This window comes from Pelodiscus sinensis, chromosome 6, assembly GCF_052426305.1.
Source record: "Pelodiscus sinensis isolate ZL-2025 chromosome 6, ASM5242630v1, whole genome shotgun sequence".
Taxonomy (NCBI): Eukaryota; Metazoa; Chordata; order Testudines; family Trionychidae; genus Pelodiscus; species Pelodiscus sinensis.
In genome coordinates, this window is record NC_143057.1 from 58,219,613 (window position 1) to 58,243,638 (window position 24,026).

A 24,026-nucleotide genomic window follows, 5' to 3' on the forward strand; every position below is an offset into this window, starting at 1 on the left:
GAGAGATCCTGAGGAATGTAGCAGTTTGGACACTTTATTGTCCTTTTTCCTCTGAAGGGAGATGAAATGGTCCTTGTAGATGGTTGTAGTTCAGGAGGTTTTTTTTAAAAGGTGGCTTTAAAGTACATCTTTGTGCTCTTTGCATCCTGGTCCCCACTCAATACAGAGTAGCTCTTCTGGTGTCTCTGCAACAAATCAGGGGCACTTAGGTACTCTAATTATATGCCAGCTGCAAAAGATTTCTTGTAGCAAAATCAGGTGGTAGGATTGGCGTACTGCAGTAGGTTACCAGTCATGATCTCTCACAACTGGGCCAGCTGTATCTCTTTTACTGATCCAGAGGAATCTCCACAGCGGGGGGGACAGGTGCATCCTTCATGGTTTGCCCACACCTTTCTTAGCTTATCCTTTAACCCAGGTGTATCATGGGACCCACAGAGAAGGCTCACAGCAGGGCTGCCATCAATAGCAGATGGGAGAGGGGCAGTTCTTCCAGTGTCCAGAAATTTAAAAGGGCCCAGGGCTCCCAGCTGCTGTTACTGCAACAACAGTGGTGGCCAGAGACCTTAATATTGCTGCTGGAGCCCCACATGGAAAAGTCTGGCTGGCTTTGAGAACTGGCTAGGGGAGACATGGCACTGCCCAGACAGCACTAGGGACTGGCTGCCACTAGCTTCCCCTCCCCTCCCCCCAGGGGCTCAGAGTTGAGCCCTCTTCACATTCTCCAGGGCCCAGCAAAGATTGTCTTTAGCCCTAGCTCACAAAGAGCAGACACTTCTGTCTTCCACCTTCTGTTGTGGGGAGATCTGACTCTGAACTATCTTGCATTCTGCTGTATGACAAAACTTGGTAAAAATTACATTTTAATGGTGTTTCCTACACATAAAGCCTGGTTGAAATGATATCTCCCAAACACGTTAAAAGCATTTTGTTTTGTTTTCTCACAGACTATACTCCGTCCTCTTCAAGCTTTGTGCTCTTTCCAGCTTCAGCATGGTGCCCAAATCCATCACAGCAAGGAGCATCTTCTTAAAAATGGTTTATATGACAAGCCCATGCCAAAGAACAAACGCAAGCTCAGGAGAATGGAACTCTTAGTGAATAATGTGAAAATCTAGAAAGTCTGTTCACACAGTACTAGGGACTTTATTTTTTGTACCTAACAAATACAGTTTGACATGGGATTGTTCCAAAAAACCATCCATATGGTAATAGACCTTTTAAACCCTTTGTATTCGGCAGGCTTCCTGTCAGCAATATCAGCTACAGTAATAGGCAGCATGTTTAGTTTTGTCATTCTACAAGGCCAGGTGTCTTTGTTCAACTTAAAATCCCCTATAGAGGGGAGGAAAACTACAGTGAATAGTGTAGAGCTATTTTGTCTCTAGAGTCAGTATGTGATCCCCATTAAGACTGGGTAGATTTACTTTGGGAAAGGTTTTTTACAGTACTGAAGAGTAGGCAGTCTGTTAAAGTAGGTAAGGGTAAGGATTCAGTATTTGGAAAAATATTGAATTACTTCTCAGCATTTTAATTTTAATTAGCAGTTACAGTAGGGTATAATTATAAATCCCTATATCAGTTAGTTAACCTGAACATAAGGTAATGTGATCAGAGTATTTTGTTTTTAAATTTTGTGAGGCTCTTGTTTCTTATTTTACTTGTTATAGACTTACATCCATGTTGTTGTGCTGACATACGTACTTTGAGCATGTCTGCAGTTTTCAAGGGTTGTCCTTGGCTGAGATAGGCCAACATATTTTGTTCAGATTTCAATAAAGAGGAAAATAAGGAAAGGGAGTTGGAGCTAAGCTTTTATCTAAATTGTAGACCAATTACTGTACTCCATACTTGGGCAAAATTTTGCTTGTCCATGTAAAAAGTGTAGAATTTAGCCTAAAGAGTATATGCAATATACTGCATTTTGTTTAATCACTTTGATTTGGAATTTACATATATTTCCCTTAGAAATTTCTGTTGACACCCTTTCAGAATTGAATAGTCTAGCCACACTATATAAATACGTTTGCAGATTCATCAAATCTTGTCTACAGTGGTGAAGCCATTCTTTTCAGCAATTGCGGAGCTGAACTATTTCTGCCAGAAGTGGAAGCACTAGAAAAGACAAGTTTCAGATATTTTATCAGTGTCATGAAACAGGTTTTCATGGCATGATGGTAAAAAGTAGTAATATTCGAGCTTTATCATACTGAAAACCCACTTTATGAAACTGTGGTAGTAAAAATGCCTGATCCATGTCCTGACTGGCAGTTATACTATAGGTAGCAGCAATACAGCTATAGTAATTATTCTTAGGTCTGTCTATAGGGTATTTTCCCCATAATTTATGACTGCTGCTACCACTGAACTCTTAAGTGATTACTCGTGTTTTAACAGTTGTGGATATGTCTGTTAGGAAAAGAGATCAAGGTTAGGTCATAGCTATCACATTGGCTAACTATGACCTTTTCCTGAATCTAGATGTAATTTAGGTAAATCCCATGTCTGCTACTAACACCGATACAACTGAATTGGTGGTACTGATGATGAGAAAATCAGGAGCAGAAAATCTAATGTAGACACCCACTCTGTAGAAGCACATTTTTTAGTAAAGCAGGCAAGAATTCCTGTTTACGTGGTAACTAAGCTTTTCTAGGTTAACACCACATTGACTGGAATGGAGTATTTTCCCACTTTTCTTGCTCCTATTGTTTCATTTTGCCACCTTTCACATTCAGTGGGACAGCAGTATATCCCTCAGTTTACATTATGAAGATTATTTTCCCTAACAGAAGGATTAAATACTACTTTTCACAAAAAATGTAAATTCAAATTCTGGAAAACAGAGGAAAATCTGCATTAATACTCTATATTCCCAAACAACTGAAGTCTTAGTGGATCAAAGAAATAGTCTATTTAATTGGGTTACAATTCTACATGAAGTATGTCTCTATATATAGTATGTGAATTGAAGGATTTTTCAATTCTGCATAAAGGTTAGATTTTCCTGTGTTTATATGAGTGATTTTTACTGATGTGAATCATCTTATTGATGTAAGGCAGCTCCCATGAGTGTTACTTAAGTGAATAATGTTCATAGGATCAAGCGTGAATGTTGAACAAAGGGATGTCTGTTGCTGTCAAGTCTGTACCATATAAGTGCATTACTATGCAACAATTATTTTAAAAATGAAAATATGTGAAGTTTATTTTTTATGCTTCAGGTACTGGAATCTTAATATTTTACTTTGTTCGAGGATTTTTTAATTTCTAGTTTATCTGTAGCAGTAATTCTTTTATCTGGGATGGCCATCTAGCTGCTACATAGTTGTCACATGCATTTGGATCAGCTGATCAAAATGTTTTGTTCATTGCCATTTTACAGAGAAATGACATTTAATTTTATTAAAGTTGTTTTTTTTTTAATCTTCTTCCTCTGTTAAAATCCAGGTCTGTTTTTGCAGTTCTTTCTTGAAGACCGTGCATAATATTTTCTCAAATTATACTTCCTCTTGTTTTCTACTCATTATGAGTATCCTATTTCCATTAATCTTTTCTGGACATTATGAACAATTTCACCAACATATTTTGGACCAAATTTTCAGTTAGGCCTAAGTCCAGCATCCTTTTTTATTTTTTTTGTAGGGCTAATTGTGCACCCCCAAAAATCTGTTTTTAAATCTGTTATAGGTGCAATTTTAATTTTAAATATTTGATTTGTTTAATATTTCATGTGTATGTGCAAAAAGGTGTAAAACCATCACTACTTCTGCCCTGAGTCCTCCAATTTATTACAGACCCCAAAATACTAGCAGAATTATTTGCACATATAACATTGTTCGTGTAAAGATAGAGGACATTCTTGAAAACCTGGCCCTTAATCTATTATTTCTGTAAACAGACTGGTTTTGTATACTAATTTGTTACTACCTAATTTCAATATTTTGTGTTACATTGTGATGAATGACAGCATCATACAGGTTGATCAATTGTAAGTTTATTTTCAGATGTTTATATTTTTGTGATACTGTGTAGCTTTGTAAACAAAATTATGTGTATTAGCAAACAATTTCAGAATTTAGCAATCTTGTCTTTAGGCCAATGGGAATCAAACCTGAAAGTTGCATTTTAATGTATGACAGTTATCTCAAGAAAAGGTGCTACCCAAATCTTAACTCTTTTTATTGCGAAAGAGCTGTCGGCTATTTTCTGTAAGGAATTTTCATTATGATGAGTTTATTTTGCATTATTATTATTTGTCTTCATTTGCCAATTGTCAAAAGATTTTTGGAAGTTTAAAATAGCAGTCCAACCTAGAAGTGATTCTTTGATAGCATATTTAATACAGTGTAATTTATTTTAATGTTTGTTCTCTTCCCTTTATTAGTTGCATTTTTAAGTTTTGCTGCATAAGTACAGTCTGTCCTCTATGTTCCATTAAATCATACCATGCAAAATTAGTGACTGTACATATGACAATGATATGTCATTGATATCAAACTTCAGTGAAAAAGATTGCAATGCCATAAAATGTTGTAAAGTGACAAAGTTTCCAGAACAAGATGTTGGATACAAAAGTTGTATATGATTGTGTAAACAACATATTTACTTTAAAATAGATATTTCAGAACCCTCTTATTTTTATTTTCTATTTGTAAAAAAACTTGTTCTAGAAAGCTTTCAAATTTCAAAATAAAGGTAGCCCAGGAAGAACATGAAGTGTTTTGTTACCCGCGGGAATTTATGCCCATTGCATTCTAGCAACCTACAAATTCTAGCTGTTGTCAGAATAGTACAAAGCAGTTAGTATTTCATTGTTTTCTATTTTCAAAAATATTCAAATGATTTGATAAAAGACAAAATTTATTTTTTAAATAAAGGATTTTCCTCTGTATTGCTAAAATGGTTTTAAAATGTCTTTGCTGTATCAGTTTTTATTTTCTGTTTAGAAATTTAATTAAAAAATGATCTTTAAAAAAAAAAGTGTTTGGGTTCAGTAATTTTCCTTTTGAATACCATGTGCAGTTTTTAATATTCGTTTATCCATGCATACTTTTTACACTTTTGCTTTTCACATGATAAAACAAGATTGTCATGACTGTATCATTGGTCCCACATAGCACACATCACATAGGCTGCACCTACAGTATAGTGTAAGACAATCCTAAGTCTTCCCCTGCAATATGCCTTGTGTGTAAGAAGGATGAGTGCTACTTCACCATCCTTATAGGAAATGAAAGAAGTAGTTCTGGTATTGTGAGCCATTGAGGGCTATCTGTATCCCAAATCCCTGTATGTCAGAAATAAACTAAAATAATTTCTATGCCCTCTTGTGAAGCCTGCAATCAGGCTATGGTAAGATTTTGGTAGGGATGAGAGAGTGGGCCATAGTGTGGTGGCAGAAATCTCAGCAACGTTTGTGTCATGAGCAGGATGGGTAGGTATGATGTCCCTAGCCTTTGTTTGTCAGAAGCTGGGAATGGACAATAGTGGATAGATCACTTGATGATCAACTGTTCTGTTCATTCCCTTTGGGAAACCTGGCACTGGCCACTGTTGGAAGACAGGATACTGGGCTAGATGGATCTTTGGTCTCACCCAGTATGGCTGTTCTTATGTTCTCATGTCAGCAACTGCCCAGTACTATTCAGCAGGACAATGTTGGAACTCTGGACCCCCTTAGAATAAAGGAAGGTTAGTCACCAAGGCTATGTGTCATAGCTCCAGCTATTCCTCGTCGGTCTTGCACTACTGGCGGACAGTGTTAGCCTCAATGGTTTGCTATGGCATACCATATGGCCTCTTTTTCTTAACTAAAGGCAGGAGCCACAACCTACTGAGCCATACTCATCACAGGCTAGTTCATATGTTTGAGGTAAAATCGCCTCTGAAGTCCTGATTTCCCTTCTCAAGGCAGAGGTTGAGATGTTGTGGGGACATTGTGGGGAACCCGAGCCCACTTACTACTCTGGGTTCTGGCCCAAGGACCCTAAGGCAACGGCAACAGGCAGGGTTATTGCAACTCACAATATGGCAGCTTTTCCCTGTGCCGCTTTCCCAAACAATCACAGCCAGCACCTTTCCTTTGGTACTTGCTTATCAGTCCTCCGCTTACACAGCACTTCTTCCTTTATGTCCTTGGCTCTTTTCCTTCCCCCTTCCTTGCTTGGGGGAGCCCTTTTAAAGTGGCATCACAGGCCTTAATTGGCTGCAGATGTCTAATCAGCCTGTAGCTTCTAGTAAGCTCTAATTGACCCCAAGTGCCTGCCTAATTATGCTGCAGTTAGGTTTTGGACTTTCCTTTACTTACGGAAAAGAAAGCAATTCACCCAAGCCCCAGCATGTCTTCCCTCCATCAGTGTGCGGCAGCCAGCTAGACTGGGTCTGTCACAGCTATAATGTATATAAATGACTGGAGAGTTGTGGGGTGCTTGTTGCCTCTACTGTAGCTGTAGCTGGCTAAAACCCTGATCTGTACTGCTATGGCCCTTAGTGACTGATTTATTCAACATTAGGCTTGTCCTGGTATCTTTGAGAGAACAGGCATGCATGATTGTCTGTCTGGTATTGCTTAGGGTCAATTAATGCTTTCTTTGGACCCATTTCTGTCTTTCTAGGTGGCTGCTATGAGTCAGCTTACCAGAGTTCCCATATATGGGCAGCCATGTTCTTCAAGGAAGAACAGGTAAAGTGTTAAAGCTCAAGATTGCTAGGTACATGTTCTTTTTATGTGAAAGTCTGGTTGAAAAGGGAACCTGGCAGTGTCTGGTCAGATGTGCTGACCGGACACTAAAAGTGCGGTTACCACAGTGGCAACCTGTCACCTGGTTCACAGTGATAGTGGACAGCAATGCAGGCCAGATGCAGGATTGCATGAGTCCTTCTGAACATGTAAGCCTCAACTCAGTCCTTACCACCTGTCCCCATGAATCCTGTGATCTTCTGTGCTCTAGAGCAACTGTGTGGAGCAGGTGATAATTGTGACCAGAATAACGAAACCAAACCCAGGACCCTTATCATGCAAACAAGCATATAAGGGGCTATAGTGAAATTGAGAGAAATTACTCACATGTACAAGTATTTATAGAATTAAGTCTTTGATGTGGATTTTTTAAGGACACAAAAATGCTATCTATATATTTTAGAAATGTGCATCTGTCTGTCTGTCCATCTATTTGCGAGACCATTTGTTCAAGACTCCGAAACGCCTCCGAAACGTTAAGAACTAGGGCCACCAAATTTGGTATGCAGCTTCCTCTTAACTTGACTTAAAGCAAGGTCAGGATTTGATTGTACCATGAAGACAGGAAGTGCTTGGAATGGGAAGGGAAAAGGGCTGTCCAAGGGGACACTATATTGCAGAATGACCATGGGGAAGGGGGGACCAGTGAGAGAGGGGGACCAGGAAAGAGCTACATTGCAGAGTGACCAGTCAGGGGGAGGAGGGCAGTCACACCAGCCAGAAAGTGGCCTGCTGGGTCTTACTCAGTCTGGTGGCTGGAAAGATGGTAAGTGGTTTCCCTGCCTCAAACACCTCTCTGCCTGGTGCTTGACCACAGCGCCGGAGTGGGGCAGAGGAAAGACACCTGGCAGACGGGGTAGGAAGGAAAGGCTCCTGCTGGAGAGGGGTGGAGAGAAGGCCCCACCATCCCCAGAGAAGCCATAGGCACTCCCTCCCCTCCCCCCGCACTGCTGGGCTGCCCACTGCATCCACCCTGCAACTAGCCTACACAGTCCCATTTCCTCCCCCAGGCCCAGTCTGGGGAGCACTGGTTGGGGTTGGCCTATGCACTACGCCGCTCGGACCTCCCATGGCCCAGCCACCTGAGGACAAACTGGCAGTGCACAGCCACCTCCCCCCACTTACCCTCCCCCCCGCCACCTCCGCCCCAGGAAGAAGTTGGCTGCCATCCACAGCCCTTGTTCTGAGGACTCCTCCCTTCTCTCTCCTCTGTGCTCCCCCTTCTCCCAGTCCCCTGCCCTGATTCCTGCACCCCATCCCTCACTTTTGCACCCCCCCCCCGCATCCTCAGCTCTCTGCCCTGACTCCTGCACCACCACCACACCCCACTTACACTGCTAGACCCGTTTCCTGTAGGACCCAGGCAACACCAGGTAAGTCTTCCAGTAATATACATACAGGTCTTTCGAAAAATAACATGTAATGACCCAGTAGCTCATGACAGGTGAGCTTGGCAGTCTCCTACAAAGGAAGCAAAACATTTAACAGAATGTTATCATGCTACCTTGACTGTCAATAGAAGGAATTGTTTATACCAATGTGCCCTGGTACATTTCCTGAACCCTACATTTGAAAACTGATTTCCAGTCATCGTCAGACTTGAAAATGCATTAAAATATCAAGTTCTAACATCACTTTTTGTGTTTCTAAAAACAGATTTTTCTTCTTTTAGCTTCATGTTTCTTTTTTCCCTGCAGACTTTGCAAGGATATTTCAGAATACAGTTCTGGATTAAAGAAAAGGTGAGATTCCATGTGATTTTTAGATAGAAGGTTTAAATTTAGCTATAGCTCCATAGTTGTTAATACACTTCAATGAGAAAAAGAAGTTATGCCATCGTGAGTGAATTTATCAAGTTATGATACCTCATTATTCTGGAAAACAGGAATTCTCTCAGGGATTTAAATTTTACATAATAACCACTACCGTGTTCTGTTCAGAGCTGGGGATAGAGAGGGTGATTTAAATGTGTATTACATAACTAATTAACAGCATGTCATTTTCCATCTAAATTTACATATTTTAACCCGAATAACAGACAAACCAGTTGGGAAAAGAGGTCAGCTAGAAAGCTGGAAGTAGTAATCACCATTTCTAAGATAAAGCAGTATTGTGAGGAATGCTAAATTTAGATGAGAAAATGTGTTTGGATTGGGAATAGGTAAAGAAGATTTCCACTTTTGGTTTTTCACTTGATTGTAATTAAACAGCATAAGAGCATTGTTGTCATAATTTTTAATTAGAATACATTATTAATTTGCTAATGGAAGACAATGGTAGTGAGTGATTAGCTAAAAAAATTGAACATTTGTAGTACTGATTTTCCTGTGCAAAGGATTCAGCCTGCAAATATAATTTTCTTTATCTATTTTGAAAAGGTACAATAACTAGTAGTTAACATTAAAATTGTCATTATATAATGCAGAAAGCTCCTTACATTCTTGTTTTGTTTCACTTTAGATTGCTAATATATTTAAACATACAGTTTTTTTAAAAATGGGCAAAATTCTCTGTAGCTCAGATGATAGACACAGGTCTAGTCCACATATATCAGTATTTTCCTGGATTTAGAATATATAATTCAAGTGAGAATCAAATAGCTAAAGAATGCTCCTGTATTGCAAAGTTGGGCTACTAATATACAGAGAACAAAACAATGTGATCAGAAATACACTAATCTATGGAGCAGGAGGGAAATTACTCATAGCACTAGTGGATGAATGCTCAGGTGGAGTTAGGCATCACACCCTCTATATTTCTGGTGTCTGGAAAAAACAGTGCAACTCTCATAATGTATCTTGGCCTCCTATTTCTATGAATGGGGAGAAATTGGGGCCTTAAATTGTGACTCAAAAGTTAACAGGCGAGGCAGGAATCTAAGGATATACAGACTGCTGTGTGGAATGGACTCCTGTCCAGATGTGTCTGAGCCACTTGCAAACATGATTGCTACCAGTGGTGCCCCACCCAAGCACAAAGTCAGATATCATTTTAGTTCTGCTGAAACTCTCAAAAAAGGCCCTTGCTGTGGCTATTGGCACAAATATAGATTTGTCCTTTGAAGCAGTGAGTGAAATCTTGACCCATTGAATTCAACATGAGTAAATTCAGGATTTCATTCTGTCTATAACACTTTGAATATGTTCTGTCACCATTTTAGCCAGCAGCATCCATAGGAGAAAGAAAAACTGGTTTGTGAACTATACCTGGGTATGTCTACACTACAGCACTAATTCAAACTAACTTAATTCGAATTAGTTAATTTGAACTAAGCTAATTCAAATTAGTGCATCTAGACCTAAAAACTAATTTGAATTAACATTTTGCTAATTCGAAATAGCATGTCCACATTGAGTGGACCCTGAACTGAAGTTAAGGCTGGCCGGAACCAGTGCAGGCAGGGCATCATGTTAGGACTTACAGTGTGGAGCTGCTGCCTCAGGCTAGCCGAGGGATGTGCTTAAAGGGACCCGACTCCCACCCTGGACAGACAGTTCTCAGGGTTCCCCACTTGCTTGTGTACCTCGATGAGGGACAGCAAAGCAGTCCAATCTTGGCGTGCCCTGAATGCCCACACTGGGCACATCACAGCACTCGGCCATCAGCCCGGCTGCACTTGCCGCAGGCTGCCATCTGGGGGGGTCAATCGGGGGGCTGTCAGGATCCAGGAGGCCCTGCAGGAGAGATTCCACCCTAAGGAGCCCGCAGAGCCACCCCAGTCCTCCCCATTGGGGGCTCGTGTCCCATTCCTCCCTCACCTCCTTCCACTTACTCTTCCCTAGCCGCCTTTCCTGATGTACAAAATAAAGGACACATGTTCAAAAATAGAAACTCTCTATATTTAACAAAACTGGGGGAGGGGGAATTAACCTCTGGGGAGACTGGGAAAAGGAGGTGGGAGAAGGGAAGAGAGAGGGTGGGAGAGGGAAGGGGGAAACCTGGGAGGAGGGAGCTGGAAGGGGGAAGCCAGGGGAAGAAGGAAGAGGGGAAGTACAAAACTATGGTACGCCATATCTTCAGTACTGTGTACAGATGTGGTCTCCTCACCTCAAAAAAGATATTTTGGTCTTGGAAAAGGTTCAGAAAAGGGCAACTAAAATGATTAGGGGTTTGGAACAGGTCCCATATGAAGAGAGGCTAAAGAGACTGGGACTTTTCAGCTTAGAAAAGAGGAGACTGAGGGGGGATATGATAGAGGTCTATAAAAGCATGAGTGATGTGGAGAGGGTGAATAAAGAAAAGTTCTTCATTAGTTGCCATAATATAAGGACTAGAGGACACCAAATGAAATGAATGGACAGCAGGTTTAAAACTAATAAGCGAAAGTTCTTCTTCACACAGCACATAGTCAACCTGTGGAACTCCTTGCCACAGGAGGCTGTGAAGGCTAGAACTATAACAGAGTTTAAAGAGAAGTTAGATAAATTCAAGAAGGTTGGGTCCATGGAGTGCTGTTAGCCAGGGGGTAGAAACGGTGTCCCTGGCCTCTGTTTGTGGAAGGCTGGAGATGGATGTCATGAGACAAATTGCTTGGTTATTGTCTTCGGTCCATCCCCTGAGGGGTACCTGGTGATGGCCGCTGTTGGCAGACAGGCTACTGGCTAGATGGACCTTTGGTCTGACCCAGCACAGCCATTCTTATGTTCTGGGCTCAGGGTCAAGGGTCTCACTGGACCAACTTGATTTTCATGCAAACCTGCTCCTGGATTCACATGTGGCCTTTGGTGGCCAGGCTGGCAGCTATCCTGCCCTTGATGGCCACATTCCTGTGCCTTGTGTGGCGGTCGTGGACGTTGGAGGCCTCCCCCCAAACCTCGATGAGGTCCACGATCTCCGCACTAGACCAGGCAGGCTCCCCCCCCTTGCGGCCCTCGGCAGACTCCTGGGAGCCGCCAGCCTGGTCCTGGGAAGAGGTGGAGGGCTGGATGGCAGCGGGTGGCTGGCTCATGCCGTACCAGGTGCAGGGTCTGCTGGCTGGGTGGTGGCAGGCTTGCAACTGGCACGAACACTGTAGTCAGACCATACCCCTTTAAGGGCTCCGGGGCTCGGAGGTGGGCAGAAAAGTTTCCCTGGTTTGGCCCAGAGTGGCCACCAGGGCAAGCTGGGAAGGGCTAGCCTCCAACTAGTTCGAATTAAGTGGCTACAGAGCCCTTAATTCGAACTACTTAATTCGAACTAGGCATTAGCCCTCGTAGAATGAGGCTTACGTAGTTCGAATTAAGCGCTCCGCTAGTTCGATTTAAATTCGAACTAGTGGTTTGTATGTGAAGCTGCTAGTAAAGTTAATTCGAACTAATGGCTGTTAATTCGAATTAACTTTGTAATGTAGACATACCCCCTGTTCATATATCGCAGGCTTTTGCAATGAAAGTTTTGTGTATATTCAGCCATAACCCCTGATATTCATTCTCTTCAATTTAATCTGGAGACACGGGTACAGGTTTTTTTGGGGGAGGTTTTGTGATCATCACTAGTCGCTATAATGAAAGATTCTGCAAGTGGTTTTTATTCTACTGATTTAAAAAGACAGTCCAACTCTTTCTACTTCTGTTTATCATTAATTTCTTTAGGAACCTTGTCATTGATAACAGCCACTTTGGGGAGAAATCTATTTTTTCCCTTCTTCAATTCAGGATGCTGTTCTTGATGTGGCAGATAACAGGCAACCATGAATAAATATCTCAGCCATAGTGTCTTATGAAGAAATTAATTTTCTTTTTTCTTCAGTTAGTGCACTTGATTAATATCAGAATTTAATTCAGGGGAGGGAATAAAACACATTAACACATTTTTCTGGAGAGTGGTTGTTCCAGTTAAGTTGATTTCTACATGAAAATGTTTGATGAATAATTCAGGCAAGACAGAAGCTAGTTCCTGACTGGCCAATGATTCCAATGAGGAAATCATGTTGGAACCAAAACAGCCTATGTAAAATGCATGACAGTCTTAATGCTCATGCTTAAATTTTAATATGTTTGGTCCTGTAGGATAGTCAGAGGTATAGCTGGTTTAGGTTCTTGAACAGTAATTTTGTGAGCTACTATTAGAGCTGTCATAAAAGGTTTGCTTTACAATAGACCTGAAAGGAGATGAGCTGCTTTGCCTGAAGTTGCACGAAGTGCTTCTTGACATGAAAACAGAATTGCTTCATAAAGTGCAAGTTGGGCAAAACTGTACTTCTGATTGGAATGGCATGAAATAAAAAGCGCAACCCTCCATTTCCAAGTCTGTCCACATGCTCCTCTGCAGACCTGGGCTTTGTGGTGCCCCTACTGTTATGTCTGAACAACTAGAAATGTGAGCAATGCATAGATATCAAATACCTTTTAAAAGCTTAAATGTATTGCGGAAGCTTAAGCAAATGGAACACAGTAAGAGAATAAATGTTATTTTTCTGATTTATAAAACATGTTAAATATCGTAAAAAAGGCACTTGCTCTAGCCCTGGAAAACAGAGACTCCATTGCATTTACCCAGCCCAAATAAGGCCATTTCTGTTGGAAACCTTTGGGTATTAGTTATATAAATGATTAATACTAATAGTGCCTTTCATCCCAGGATCTCCAAGCAGTTTCCATAGATTATATAAGTCACCTACCACACCTCTGAGTCAGAAGAGCATGCATTTATTGGTTTTAAAGATGAATAAACAAGAGGCACAGATTAAGGGTCCCATTCTGCCACCATCCTCTTGAATAATTCCTTGTTATATCAGTAGTCCCATTCAAAAAGGGTGACAGAGTTGACCCTGCAAGTGAATAGTAGACATAGCTCCTCAGCATTGCTAGTGAGGAACACGGGGACCCATTCACATGAATGGTACACAAGACCTAATTATTTCATGTAGGAGATTGTCATAGTTCAGATAACTACACCTCTGCTTCTTCTCTGTGGTGCATCAAAAGCACCTATTCTCAGGCTTCCAGCTCCCCATCTGTCATCTCTTTTGGATGGAAATGTGTCTTGTACTGATGTTTCTGTTCTTCTCATGTTCCTGGTCTGCAAGTTGCTGAATTTCCACATGTAGTTTGTCTCTCTCCACCTGAAACTTCTCTTACTCTAGCTATTAATCTGACCACAACTCCTGTTGCCTCAGTACATGAAATCTGGACTGAATATGGTAGCTGTCTCAATCAGTCTCTTCCCTATTTCTCTTCAGGGAGCTGGTCCTAAGATTTTTCTCACAATTTGGACTGTACCAATGAACTGGAAATGCTCTGAAAACTTGGGCCGTTATTCCTCTTCCAATCATTGGAGTGCATCAGATATACCAACTGTATCTTGGTCCACTCTTCAGTGTTGAGTTGCCTTGCTTTGCATAACTCAGTCAGCTTCTCTATGCTACCGGGACACCATGAGAGGTGAGGATGCACAATAGGTTAGTGTAATTGCCATCTGTTCACCTTGTCTGTTGGATGTTCCTGCCCCTCATCAGATCCCACTAGATTCAATTGCTGTCCAATAACATGACAGTAGTTATATATGTCAATAAGCAGGGTGATGCCTGGTCCCCTCCCTCTGCACGGATGCCATCCTCCTTTGGAACTGGTGCCTCAATTGTCCTCCACACTGTATACTTCCTGGGCACTAGCAACTCTTTTGTGGACGTGTGCAACAGGTCCTTCTACGTCAATCATCAATGGGAGCTCCACGACCACACTCTTTGCTCAATCTTTCACCAATGGAGCACACTGTACTGCGTCTGATTCAAGATAATTGAGTGACAACCTTTCCCTCTTCTGCTTTAGGGAAGCCCTTAAGCCAGATTCATAAGACAACACCCTTCTCCTTCCCAGACCTCCAAACTCGAGGGATGCCTTTCCCTGCTCCCACAAATTGTGTGCAAGGTCCAATGGGCTTAAGTGACAGCTATTCTCATAGTCCCTCTTAACCTTACCAGTATTGGTTTATTGATCTCCTCCATCTCTCTTCTTAGCCCCTGATCTGCCTTCTCACCTTCCTGAATGTTCTACTGCCTCATGGCTGCCTACAGTACCCTCAACCTGAGCTTGGTCCACCTCACAACCTTGTTTTGGATGGGGCTTGTGTGCTTTGCCCCCATGCACAATATCCTCTCTCTAAACATACAACCATTTACTAGAGCTTGCTTCCAAGCTAAATGGTACTGCTTCACTGTCTGGGGGCACCACTATGCTCTGGACTCCATCTCTGTTCCCATCCACCTGGATTACCTCTTTAAGCCATGACCATGCCATTGCCCAAGTGGGTCAAGGGACACTAGCAATGTTTCCTTGAACATTAAGCATCCTTGGGTGAGTTGAATTTTCTTTAGGGTAGGTTGAAATTTCTTACGTGAAACACCAATATTGAGGTGGTGTATGGCTGTGTACCCCCTGTACAAACAAAAAACATAGATATAAATATATATTTAAATAGTTTATAGATATAGAAAAAATATATTAAAACAAGGGATAATTAACAAGCAGCAATGCTCAAGATGTTTATTTAAAAATCAAATCTAAAGAAAATTAACACTACCCATTAACACCTACTAAACTTTGTTTGAAATATAATCATATAAATGTCATGTGCTAGATCTTTTGCTCCAGTATTCATTCATTAAGGCCTGAATCCTTATTTACAAAAGCAGCCAAAATGTTTCACAATAGAAAAAACTACCAAAACAAATGAAGTCAGATCCTGCATTAAGATCTGCTAATGCAGACTCTCTCAGGCCTCCTTACGTCTCTGCTCTGGATCTGTCTCTCTCCAAACAAATTTCTAGCAATTCAACATAGCCAAAAGCAAGTTGTTTACCTTTCCCTCCTGATTCTAGGTGGAAAATATTTTGGTCTAGAACTGCAGAGGATTCACCGTTTTGTGTTTGCTCTATAAGCCTAATGGTTTCAACAAGAAAAGGGGAAGATGTATTTGGACTAAGCTCCCACTGTTGCATTAATGAGACAAGGGAGTTTCCCCAGCAGCACTCCATCTTCCATTTACCCTCGCCCCTAGCATGCCAGCATAACCCACCTGAAGTTCTGGCACCCCATTCCCAATGCAGCCTGCTTCCCCCCTTTCCATTCAGGCGAGGGTTCTGTGTCTGAGACAGAGGTTCTAACTATTGCTGTAGTACAGATGGGAATCAGAATGCTCCAAACTCCTCACCCCCATCTCACCCCACAGATGCTGGCACCCATCTATCCTGTCGTTTCCCTTTTTACCCGCATGCAATCTGTTCCCCCTCCTCTCTGGCACGAGCCCAGCTAGGGGCTGGGAGAGATTTCTGCCTCTCGGAGTTGCAGGCATCAGCCCAGCTGGGAGTCAGAGGACACACCACAATCAAGCTCCCCACAATAAACAAACTGCACAATATAAATTGCAAGGAATATATGTGGCATTACAACAGAAGAATAAAATGTGAAGAAATTCAAGCAAATGTATTCCTAAACTTGTTTTCAGGAATTTTCTTTTTATATTATTTGTATCACTCTAACCTGAGATAATCTTTGATCTTGGCTACTAATAGAAGACTTGGGCAACTGGACCTCTGCAGCTGGGGTTTCATTTCTAAAATGAATTAACATAATTTAGAAAATGGACACAACTTCTCAGATTGTTTGTTTGTTTTTCAGAACTGAGAGTTAGACATAACAATCCAAGCCAATTCAGATTAATAGGAAAGAAACAAACACAAGGAAGGGGATGAGAAGAGCAACTCATCTCATATCCCAGCTAGTGGTTGGGATTTCACTGGAGCTGATGGAGTTGATGAAATCATCTAAGTTCCCACTCTCAGACCTGACCTGTTCAGATGTTGTTTAGGGTCAGAATGATGACGGTGTTGTGGTACATCCTGGGGTCCCAGAAAGTGGTGTTGGCAGCCATGATGAAGAAGCTCAGTCCTTTTGGTCCATCTGTAAACATCCGCCCCCTGTAAGTCTCTTTTTAAGGACCCAAAAGTGTGTGATGAGAGGAGTAGCCCTTCCCCTGATTATTTTGTCCACCAATTAGTGATAATTTCTGATGCACCAAGTTTGGTTTATTAATTGCCAGTTCTATTTTGTTTACAAGTCATGATCTCAAGAGAGTCCTTGAGTGATATCAGTAAATCTTTTTTTTTTTTTTTTTTTTTTTTTTTTGACTAATTCAGCCTGTCTTCCTTTTGTACCTTTCCCTATCAATATTCATTGGTAAAGGTAACTCAAACATTTGTAAAATGTTAATCTGCCTTCCAACAACTGAACTCTCAGTTATAGTTGGCTTGTAGGACCTCAGTTATTACAATAGGCTACTTGTGATATTTTAAAAATTTTGAGTTGAAATTCTTAGCTTCATCATGCTTATTTCATGTCTCAAAAAAAGTACGTGCTTGACTTTTTAAGGGGGGCTGAACTAAACTAGTTTTTTTCTCTCTCTCCCTTCCCCTATCCTCTGATAAGTTGCTTATTAATACAGGGTGTGCCTGGTCTTTGCAGTTCCCTCTAGGAGATTCCCTGTCCCTATTGTGTCCTGCCACTGAAAACAGCAGAGTGACAAGAAAGAAGCAGCAAAGGTGGATTTTCCAAGCCTGCCTAGAGAGTCAGGAAACAGCCAACCAGAGCTTACTCAAGGGGTAAGGAAGGATGCTCCTCTCTGGCCAAAGGAGCATGATGGCTAACCACAGGTTAAGGATGCTAGAGTGGGGGTGCTGAACGCTATTAAACAAAACTGTAAACTATATAAAATGGAAAGCACTTCAAGCCAGGGGTATGTGTCAATACCTCTAATTCCAGCACCTATGCCAATGCTGTTTGGGTATGTCTACACTACCCCGCTAGTTCGAACTAGCGGGGTAATGTATGCATACCGAACTTGCTAATGAAGCCCGGGATTTGAATTTCCTGGGCTTCATTAGCATAAAGCCGGCGCCGCCATTTTTAAAAGCTGGCTAGTGCGAACCCCGTGCCGCGCGGCTACACGCGGCACGGGCTAGCTAGTTCGAACTAGCTAGCCATTCCAAACTATCTGTACGCCATGGGGTTCGCATTAGCCGGCTTTTAAAAATGGCGGCGCCGGCTTTATGCTAATGAAGCCCGGGAAATTCAAATCCCGGGCTTCATTAGCAAGTTCGGTATGCATACATTACCCCGCTAGTTCGAACTAGCGGGGTAGTGTAGACATACCCTTTCTGGCTGCATTCCCTAAAGTGGAGTGTGCAGGGACAGAAAGAATCTAAGAACCTTGGCCCTGACATCAGAGTGAACCTAAAAGCGGCCAGGTGGACAGAGGCCCAGGGAAGAAGCAACAACAAACTGAAATCAAGAAGGGTGTAGCTGCTGTTTATAGTATCCATTAGCCAAGATGGGCAGGGATGGTGTTCCTAGCATCTGTTTTCCAGAAGATGGGAATGGGGAATAGGGAATGCTTGTTGAATTCTTGATTGCCTGGTCTGTTTATTCTGTCTAGGCCACCTGGCACTGACCATAGCATACTAGGCTAGATGAACTTTTGGCCTGCCCCAGTAAGGCTGTTCTTATGTTCTTTTGTTGAAAACATAGTGAGTAGGTCTGGGTCCCCCTACCAGCAACAGTGGCATAAGCCCCAAGAAGGAGGTAGGATTTATTTGAAAGCATAAACAAAGGCTAAAGACTCCCATGGAGGGCAATGGGATTGTTTATTTATTGGATTCTTTACTACTTCAGAAGGGTAGTGGCTTTGCAGGAAGGCCAAGCCATGGAAGACTCTCCACTCCCAGTCAAGCTGGTAACCTGCTGGGGATCCTGAGGTGAGACAAGGACTGCTGCTAGGAATTGTTCAAGAGGTGAGTTTCCTCCTTACGAGTTACCTCACAAGATATTTGAAGTCCTTTCAGGGCAGAAGGTGTGAAGTAGGTTATTTAGAATCTCAGTGGGGCCTGACTCAAGGAAGGAAAAACTTTTTGCTACTTGAGAAAAATTAGTGTCATGGTTTCCTTCATCTCTCTGGCTAAAAAAGACCAAGTCAAGGATGTCATGTTTTGCAGTTCTGTTGTCATTTAGTCATTGCTTTTCACGCATGGAGAATCCTCTCACCACAGTAGCTTTACTAGCACCCAATAGAGTTAATAAATAGCTTGTAAACACCTTCTTCAAAGCAAGGGTTTTGTCACAGTTGGCTGGAACTTCACTTTACTGAGGTATCTGGAGACAGGCTAATTAGATGTCTGCCTTTTGGTGGCATGATATTAAGTCTTAAATTCTAGAACGCTGAAAGTTTATGAAATTCAAGTAATCAGTCAATTAGACAAGAAAAAACAAGTCAAGTTTGTTAGACTACATGAGTCAGGCAGTTGATTATACTGACAAAACACAGGACTGGATACTGTAACAGAGGGGATTACTTTGTTAATTGATTAACTGCTATCTCCAGTTCCATTGACCTTCACTAATTTGTTGTACTGTCTGTCATTTCTTATCTTCAGCTGAATAAGGAGCCTCATGCGTAAACATCAACAGCATTAAGGTCAGAGGGGACTTGACCTATCCGCTGTGGCTTGTTCATTTTAATTGTGTGCAGAGACAGGTTGCAAGCTGCTTTATTCCACAAATCTGTCTAAAATGCTGCAATCTTTGTCACGCTATCTCTGATTTAAGCATAGTAAAATGCCATTGAAAATGACTTTGGATCTTAAGGTCTGGATCACATTCTTACCTCAGAAGTCTGTGTGTCACAGAAAAACAGAGAGGCTGGCTGTTGCATCTGCTTTGCCAGATATTCAGTTTGATTTTTCATGTCAACACACAAGGCTAAATGGAGCTTGAGAAGATTAGTATTTAGTTTTTCTCTCTCTGAACATATAGGGTACGTCTAGACTACAGGCTTTTGTCGACAGAAGTTTTGTCGACAGAAACTGTCGACAAAGCTTTTGTTGACAAAGAGCATCTAGACTACATCCAATTCTGTCGACAAAGCAAGCCGCTTTGTCGACATGAGAGTGTAGACGCAAAGGACAGTGTAGATGCAATAACGCGTTCTGTCAACAAAAGGCATTATTCCTCGTAGAATGAGGTTTACCGCCATCGACAAACTGCTGAGTTCTGTCGACGTCATGTCGACAGAACTCGGCGGTAGTGTAGACGCAGGTATAGTTTTGTCGACAAAACCCTGTAGTCTAGACACACCCATATAGAGTAGTAAAGGATTTGTTCTGTTTTTCTGAATAGTGCAACCTGCAGTCAGTATGGATGCTCAAGCTAGGAGAAAACCTTCCACAATTTTGCTCATAATCTCTACACAAGCATATCCTACATTTTGTTTTTCTCTCAGTGCTTTGATGATGCCACCATAAGGTGGAAAAGCATTCTAGTGGTCAACATGAACATGAGCCTGTCAAGCATCCTGCATTTGGAGAACTCGGTTAATGCCAGAGCTAGTTTTGGTATTTGAATTGGATACAAATTCTCTGTCAAAGATCATAGTATCATAGAAATTGCTGATAGAAGAATCTACTCTCGTTACTTTACATCTGTCACTGGAGAATTGTTCCAAATAGTGAAGTCGTTACTAGCTTGCCCACTTTGAAATGACTGAAATGATGAAGTTTTCATGTCTTCACTTGAAAGACTTGCCACAGTTTAATAGGTTTGACAACTGAATATTTGTCCTATTATTCAATTTAAACTTCTTGGGTTTAATTTCATGTAATTACCCTGCACTAGAAGTCCCCTAACTCCTTCCTAGACCATGGTCCGCAACCCTGAGCCCTTCCCACAGCCTAACTCGCTTCCAGACCCCACACTCCAACCCCAATCTCCTGCCCTCAGCCTGCTCCCCTTGCCCCCAGGCTGGAACCCCCTCCTGTTCTTCAAAAGTCTCATCCCCAGCTCACCCCAGCGCCCAGACACAGATCTCACCCCCTCCAACAACCAAGCTCAACCTGCAGATCCCTCCTGCACACTGAACTCCTCATTTTTAACTTGTTCTTTTTTTATTTTATCTTCTAAACCTACTCCCTTTCCACTAGCATTCCCTATGTTAGGCATTCCTTCAGACTTCTTGGTGAAGACCGAAACAAATAAGTCATTAAGCATCTCTGCCATTTCCAAGTTTCTTGCTACTGTTTCTCCCTCCTCACTAAGCAGTGGGCCTACCCTGTCCTTGGTCTTCCCCTTGCTTCTAATGTATTTATAAAAAGTCTTCTTGTTTCCCTTTATTCCTGTAGCTAGTTTGAGCTGATTTTGTGCCTTTACCTTTCTAATCTTGCCCCTGCATTCCTGTGTTGTTTGCCTATATTCATCCTTTGTAATTTGTCCTAGTTTCCATTTTTTATAGGACTCCTTTTTATTTTTAGATCATTCAAGATCTCTTGGTTAAGCCAAGGTGGTCTTTTGCCATGTTTTCTATCTTTCCTACACAGTGGAATAGCTTGCTTTTGGGCCCTTAACAATGTCCCTTTGAAAAACTGCCAACTCTCCTTAGTTGTTTTTCCCCTCAGTCTTGGTTCCCATGGAACCTTACCTATCAGCTCTCTGAGCTTACCAAAATCCACCTTCCTGAAATCCATTGACTCTATTTTACTGTTCTCCCTTCTACCCTTCCTTAGAATTGTGAACTCTATGATTTCATGATCACTTTCACCCAAGCTGCCTTCCACTTTCAAATTCTCAACCAGTTCCTCCCTATTTGTTAAAATCAAATATAGAACACCTTCCCCCTGGTAGCTTTTTCAACCTTCTGAAATAAAAAGTTGTCACCAGTGCAGTCCAGGAACTTATTGGATAGTCTGTGCCCTGCTGTGTTATTTTCCCAACATATATCTGGATAGATGAAGTCCCCCATCACCATCAAATCTTGGGCTTTGGACGATTTTGTTAGTTGTTTAAAAAAAGCCTCATCCACCTCTTCCACCTGGGTACATGGCCTGTAGTAAACTCCTAGCATGACATCACCATACTTATTTCTAACCACCAGGAGCGAAGCGGACAGGGGACTGCAGACAGGGGAGTTGAAGAGGGAGAGCAAAGCGACCCCACCGCCGAAGAGGCTACCCGGTGAGAGTACAAGCTGTGGTGTGAGTGTGTGTGTGTGCCTGACTGTTTGAATTTTACAGTTTGAAGTGTGAATTGAGTCTGATTCCAGGTGAGTGCTAGCAGTTTCAGTTTCAGCTTCTGTGGCAGTTGGGACTGAGAGCCTGCCATTGTTCCCTTGATTGCCTCTGATTAGCCTCAGGCTCAGCCTTCCCCTGTGTGACTCAGAAGGGGGCAGGCCTGACCTAGGCAAGCAGGCTTTAAAAAGCCAGAGCAGTGCGACCAGGGGACTGCAGACAGGGGAGTTGAAGAGGGAGTTGGGCAGAGGGAGTGACTGATGGTGATGAAGACCCGAAGCGCTTGTGCCAGTACTTCTCCTGTCTCCTCCACCTGTGCCTGTATCCAGACAGAGAACCTGAGCATGGATGCCTCTACCCAGGTCCTGGTGTGGTCTTGCTGTATTTGTGGCTTGCAATTCCCACTGAGTGATCTCCAGGCTGGGGGAGACAACCGTTGTGAAAGGTGCCTGCTGGTGGAATCTCTCAGGCAGCAGGTGGGAGAGCTACAGGAGGAGGTGGCCAGGCTGAGGAGCATTCGAAGCCATGAGGAATTCCTGGACAGTATTCCTGTGGAGTCCACGGAGGTCACTGTCGTAGGATGTGGGACTGTTGACCAGCCACTTATGGAGGAGGCAGTGGTGCAGGGTGAGCACTGGCAGCTGGTTACTTCCGGCAGCGGGCAGTGTTCCACCCCTGCTCCTAACCCTCCCACTGTGTTACATAACCGTTACACTTTACTTTCAGCAGGAGACAAGGAGTCACCCCCCACAGTGGAGGAGACCAGGCCTTGCACCACCAAGGTTGAGCAGTCTCCTGCCACCACTGCGAGGAGGAAACGTAGGGTAGTGGTGGTTGGAGACTCTCTTCTGAGGGGAACGGAGGCACCCATCTGTCGCCCTGACAGCTCATCTCGAGAGGTATGCTGTCTGCCAGGGGCCCGTATCCGAGATGTTACAGAGGCATTGTCGAGGATTATCCGGCCCTCTGACTACTACCCCATGCTACTCATCCACGTGGGCACAAATGATACTGCCAGGTGTGACACTGAGCGGATCAAGTGTGACTACAGGGCTTTGGGAGTACTGGTGAAGGAGTTTGGAGCGCAGGTGGTATTCTCTTCTATCCTTCCTGTCAAAGGTAGGGGCCCGGGCAGAGAGAGGTGCATTCTGGAGGTGAATGCCTGGCTGCGACGATGGTGTCACCAGGAGGGATTCGGCTTCCTTGATCACGGGGTGCTCTTCCAGGAAGGACTGCTTGGCGGAGATGGAGTTCACCTTTCCAGGAGCGGGAAGGCCTTGTTTGGACACAGACTGGCTAACCTTGTGAGGAGGGCTTTAAACTAGGTTTGTCGGGGGCAGGTGAGCAAAGCCCACAGGTAAGTGCTGAATGTGCGGTACTGGGAGATGGGTTGGAAATGGGGGGGACTACGGCCTATAATGGCAAGGAGAAAGGAGGGTCAGGGCACAACAGGGAGGCAAGATCAAATCAGTATCTTAGATGCCTATATACAAATGCGAGAAGTATGGGTAATAAGCAGGAAGAACTGGAATTGCTAACCAATAAATACAACTATGATATCATTGGTATTACAGAAACCTGGTGGGATGGGACGCATGATTGGAATGTTGGTATGGAAGGGTATGGCTTGCTCAGGAAGGACAGACAGGGAAAAAAGGGAGGAGGGGTTGCCTTGTATATTAAAAATGTACACACTTGGACTGAAGTGGAGATGAATGTAGGAGATAGCTGTGTAGAGAGTCTCTGGGTTAAGCTAAAAGGGGTAAAAAACGAGGGTGATATCATGCTAGGAGTCTACTACAGGCCACCTAGCCAGGTGGAAGAGGTGGATGAGGCCTTTTTTAAACAATTAACAAAACTATCCAAAGCCCAAGATTTGGTGGTGATGGGGGACTTCAACTATCCAGACATATGTTGGGAAACTAACACAGCGAGGCACAGGCTATCCAATAAGTTTCTGGACTGCATTGGAGACAACTTTCTGTTTCAGAAGGTTGAAAAAGCTACCAGAGGAGAAGCTGTTCTGGATTTGGTTTTAACAAATAGGGAGGAACTAGTTGAGAACTTGAAAGTGGAAGACAGTATAGGGGACAGTGATCACGAAATAATAGAGTTCATGATCTTAAGGAAAGGTAGAAGGGAGACCAGCACAATTGAGGTAATGGATTTCAGGAAGGCAGATTTTGATAAGCTCAGAGAACTTGTAGGTAAGGTCCCATGGGAAGCAAGACTGAAGGGAAAAACAACTGAGGAGAGTTG

At 42.7% G+C, this 24,026-nt stretch overlaps 1 protein-coding gene across 4 annotated transcripts in view; it reads left to right on the plus strand.

Annotated features, from left to right (window-relative positions):
* Positions 1-24,026, plus strand: part of DTWD2 (DTW motif tRNA-uridine aminocarboxypropyltransferase 2) — a 251,190-nt gene that overhangs the window by 186,253 nt on the left and 40,911 nt on the right. For 2 of the 4 annotated variants that reach the window (XM_089779290.1, XM_089779289.1), the window contains exons 6-10: positions 6,618-6,685; positions 8,440-8,484; positions 16,529-16,639; positions 17,146-17,318; positions 18,388-18,506. In XM_089779290.1, the coding sequence (XP_089635416.1) occupies positions 6,618-6,685; positions 8,440-8,484; positions 16,529-16,639; positions 17,146-17,191 (270 nt within the window). In that variant the 3' untranslated portion in view covers positions 17,192-17,318; positions 18,388-18,506. Of the gene's footprint in view, positions 1-947; positions 4,990-6,617; positions 6,686-8,439; positions 8,485-16,528; positions 16,640-17,145; positions 17,319-18,387; positions 18,507-24,026 lie in introns of those variants that run through there. The other 2 variants (XM_075931968.2, XM_075931969.2) reach the window with 2 other exon arrangements.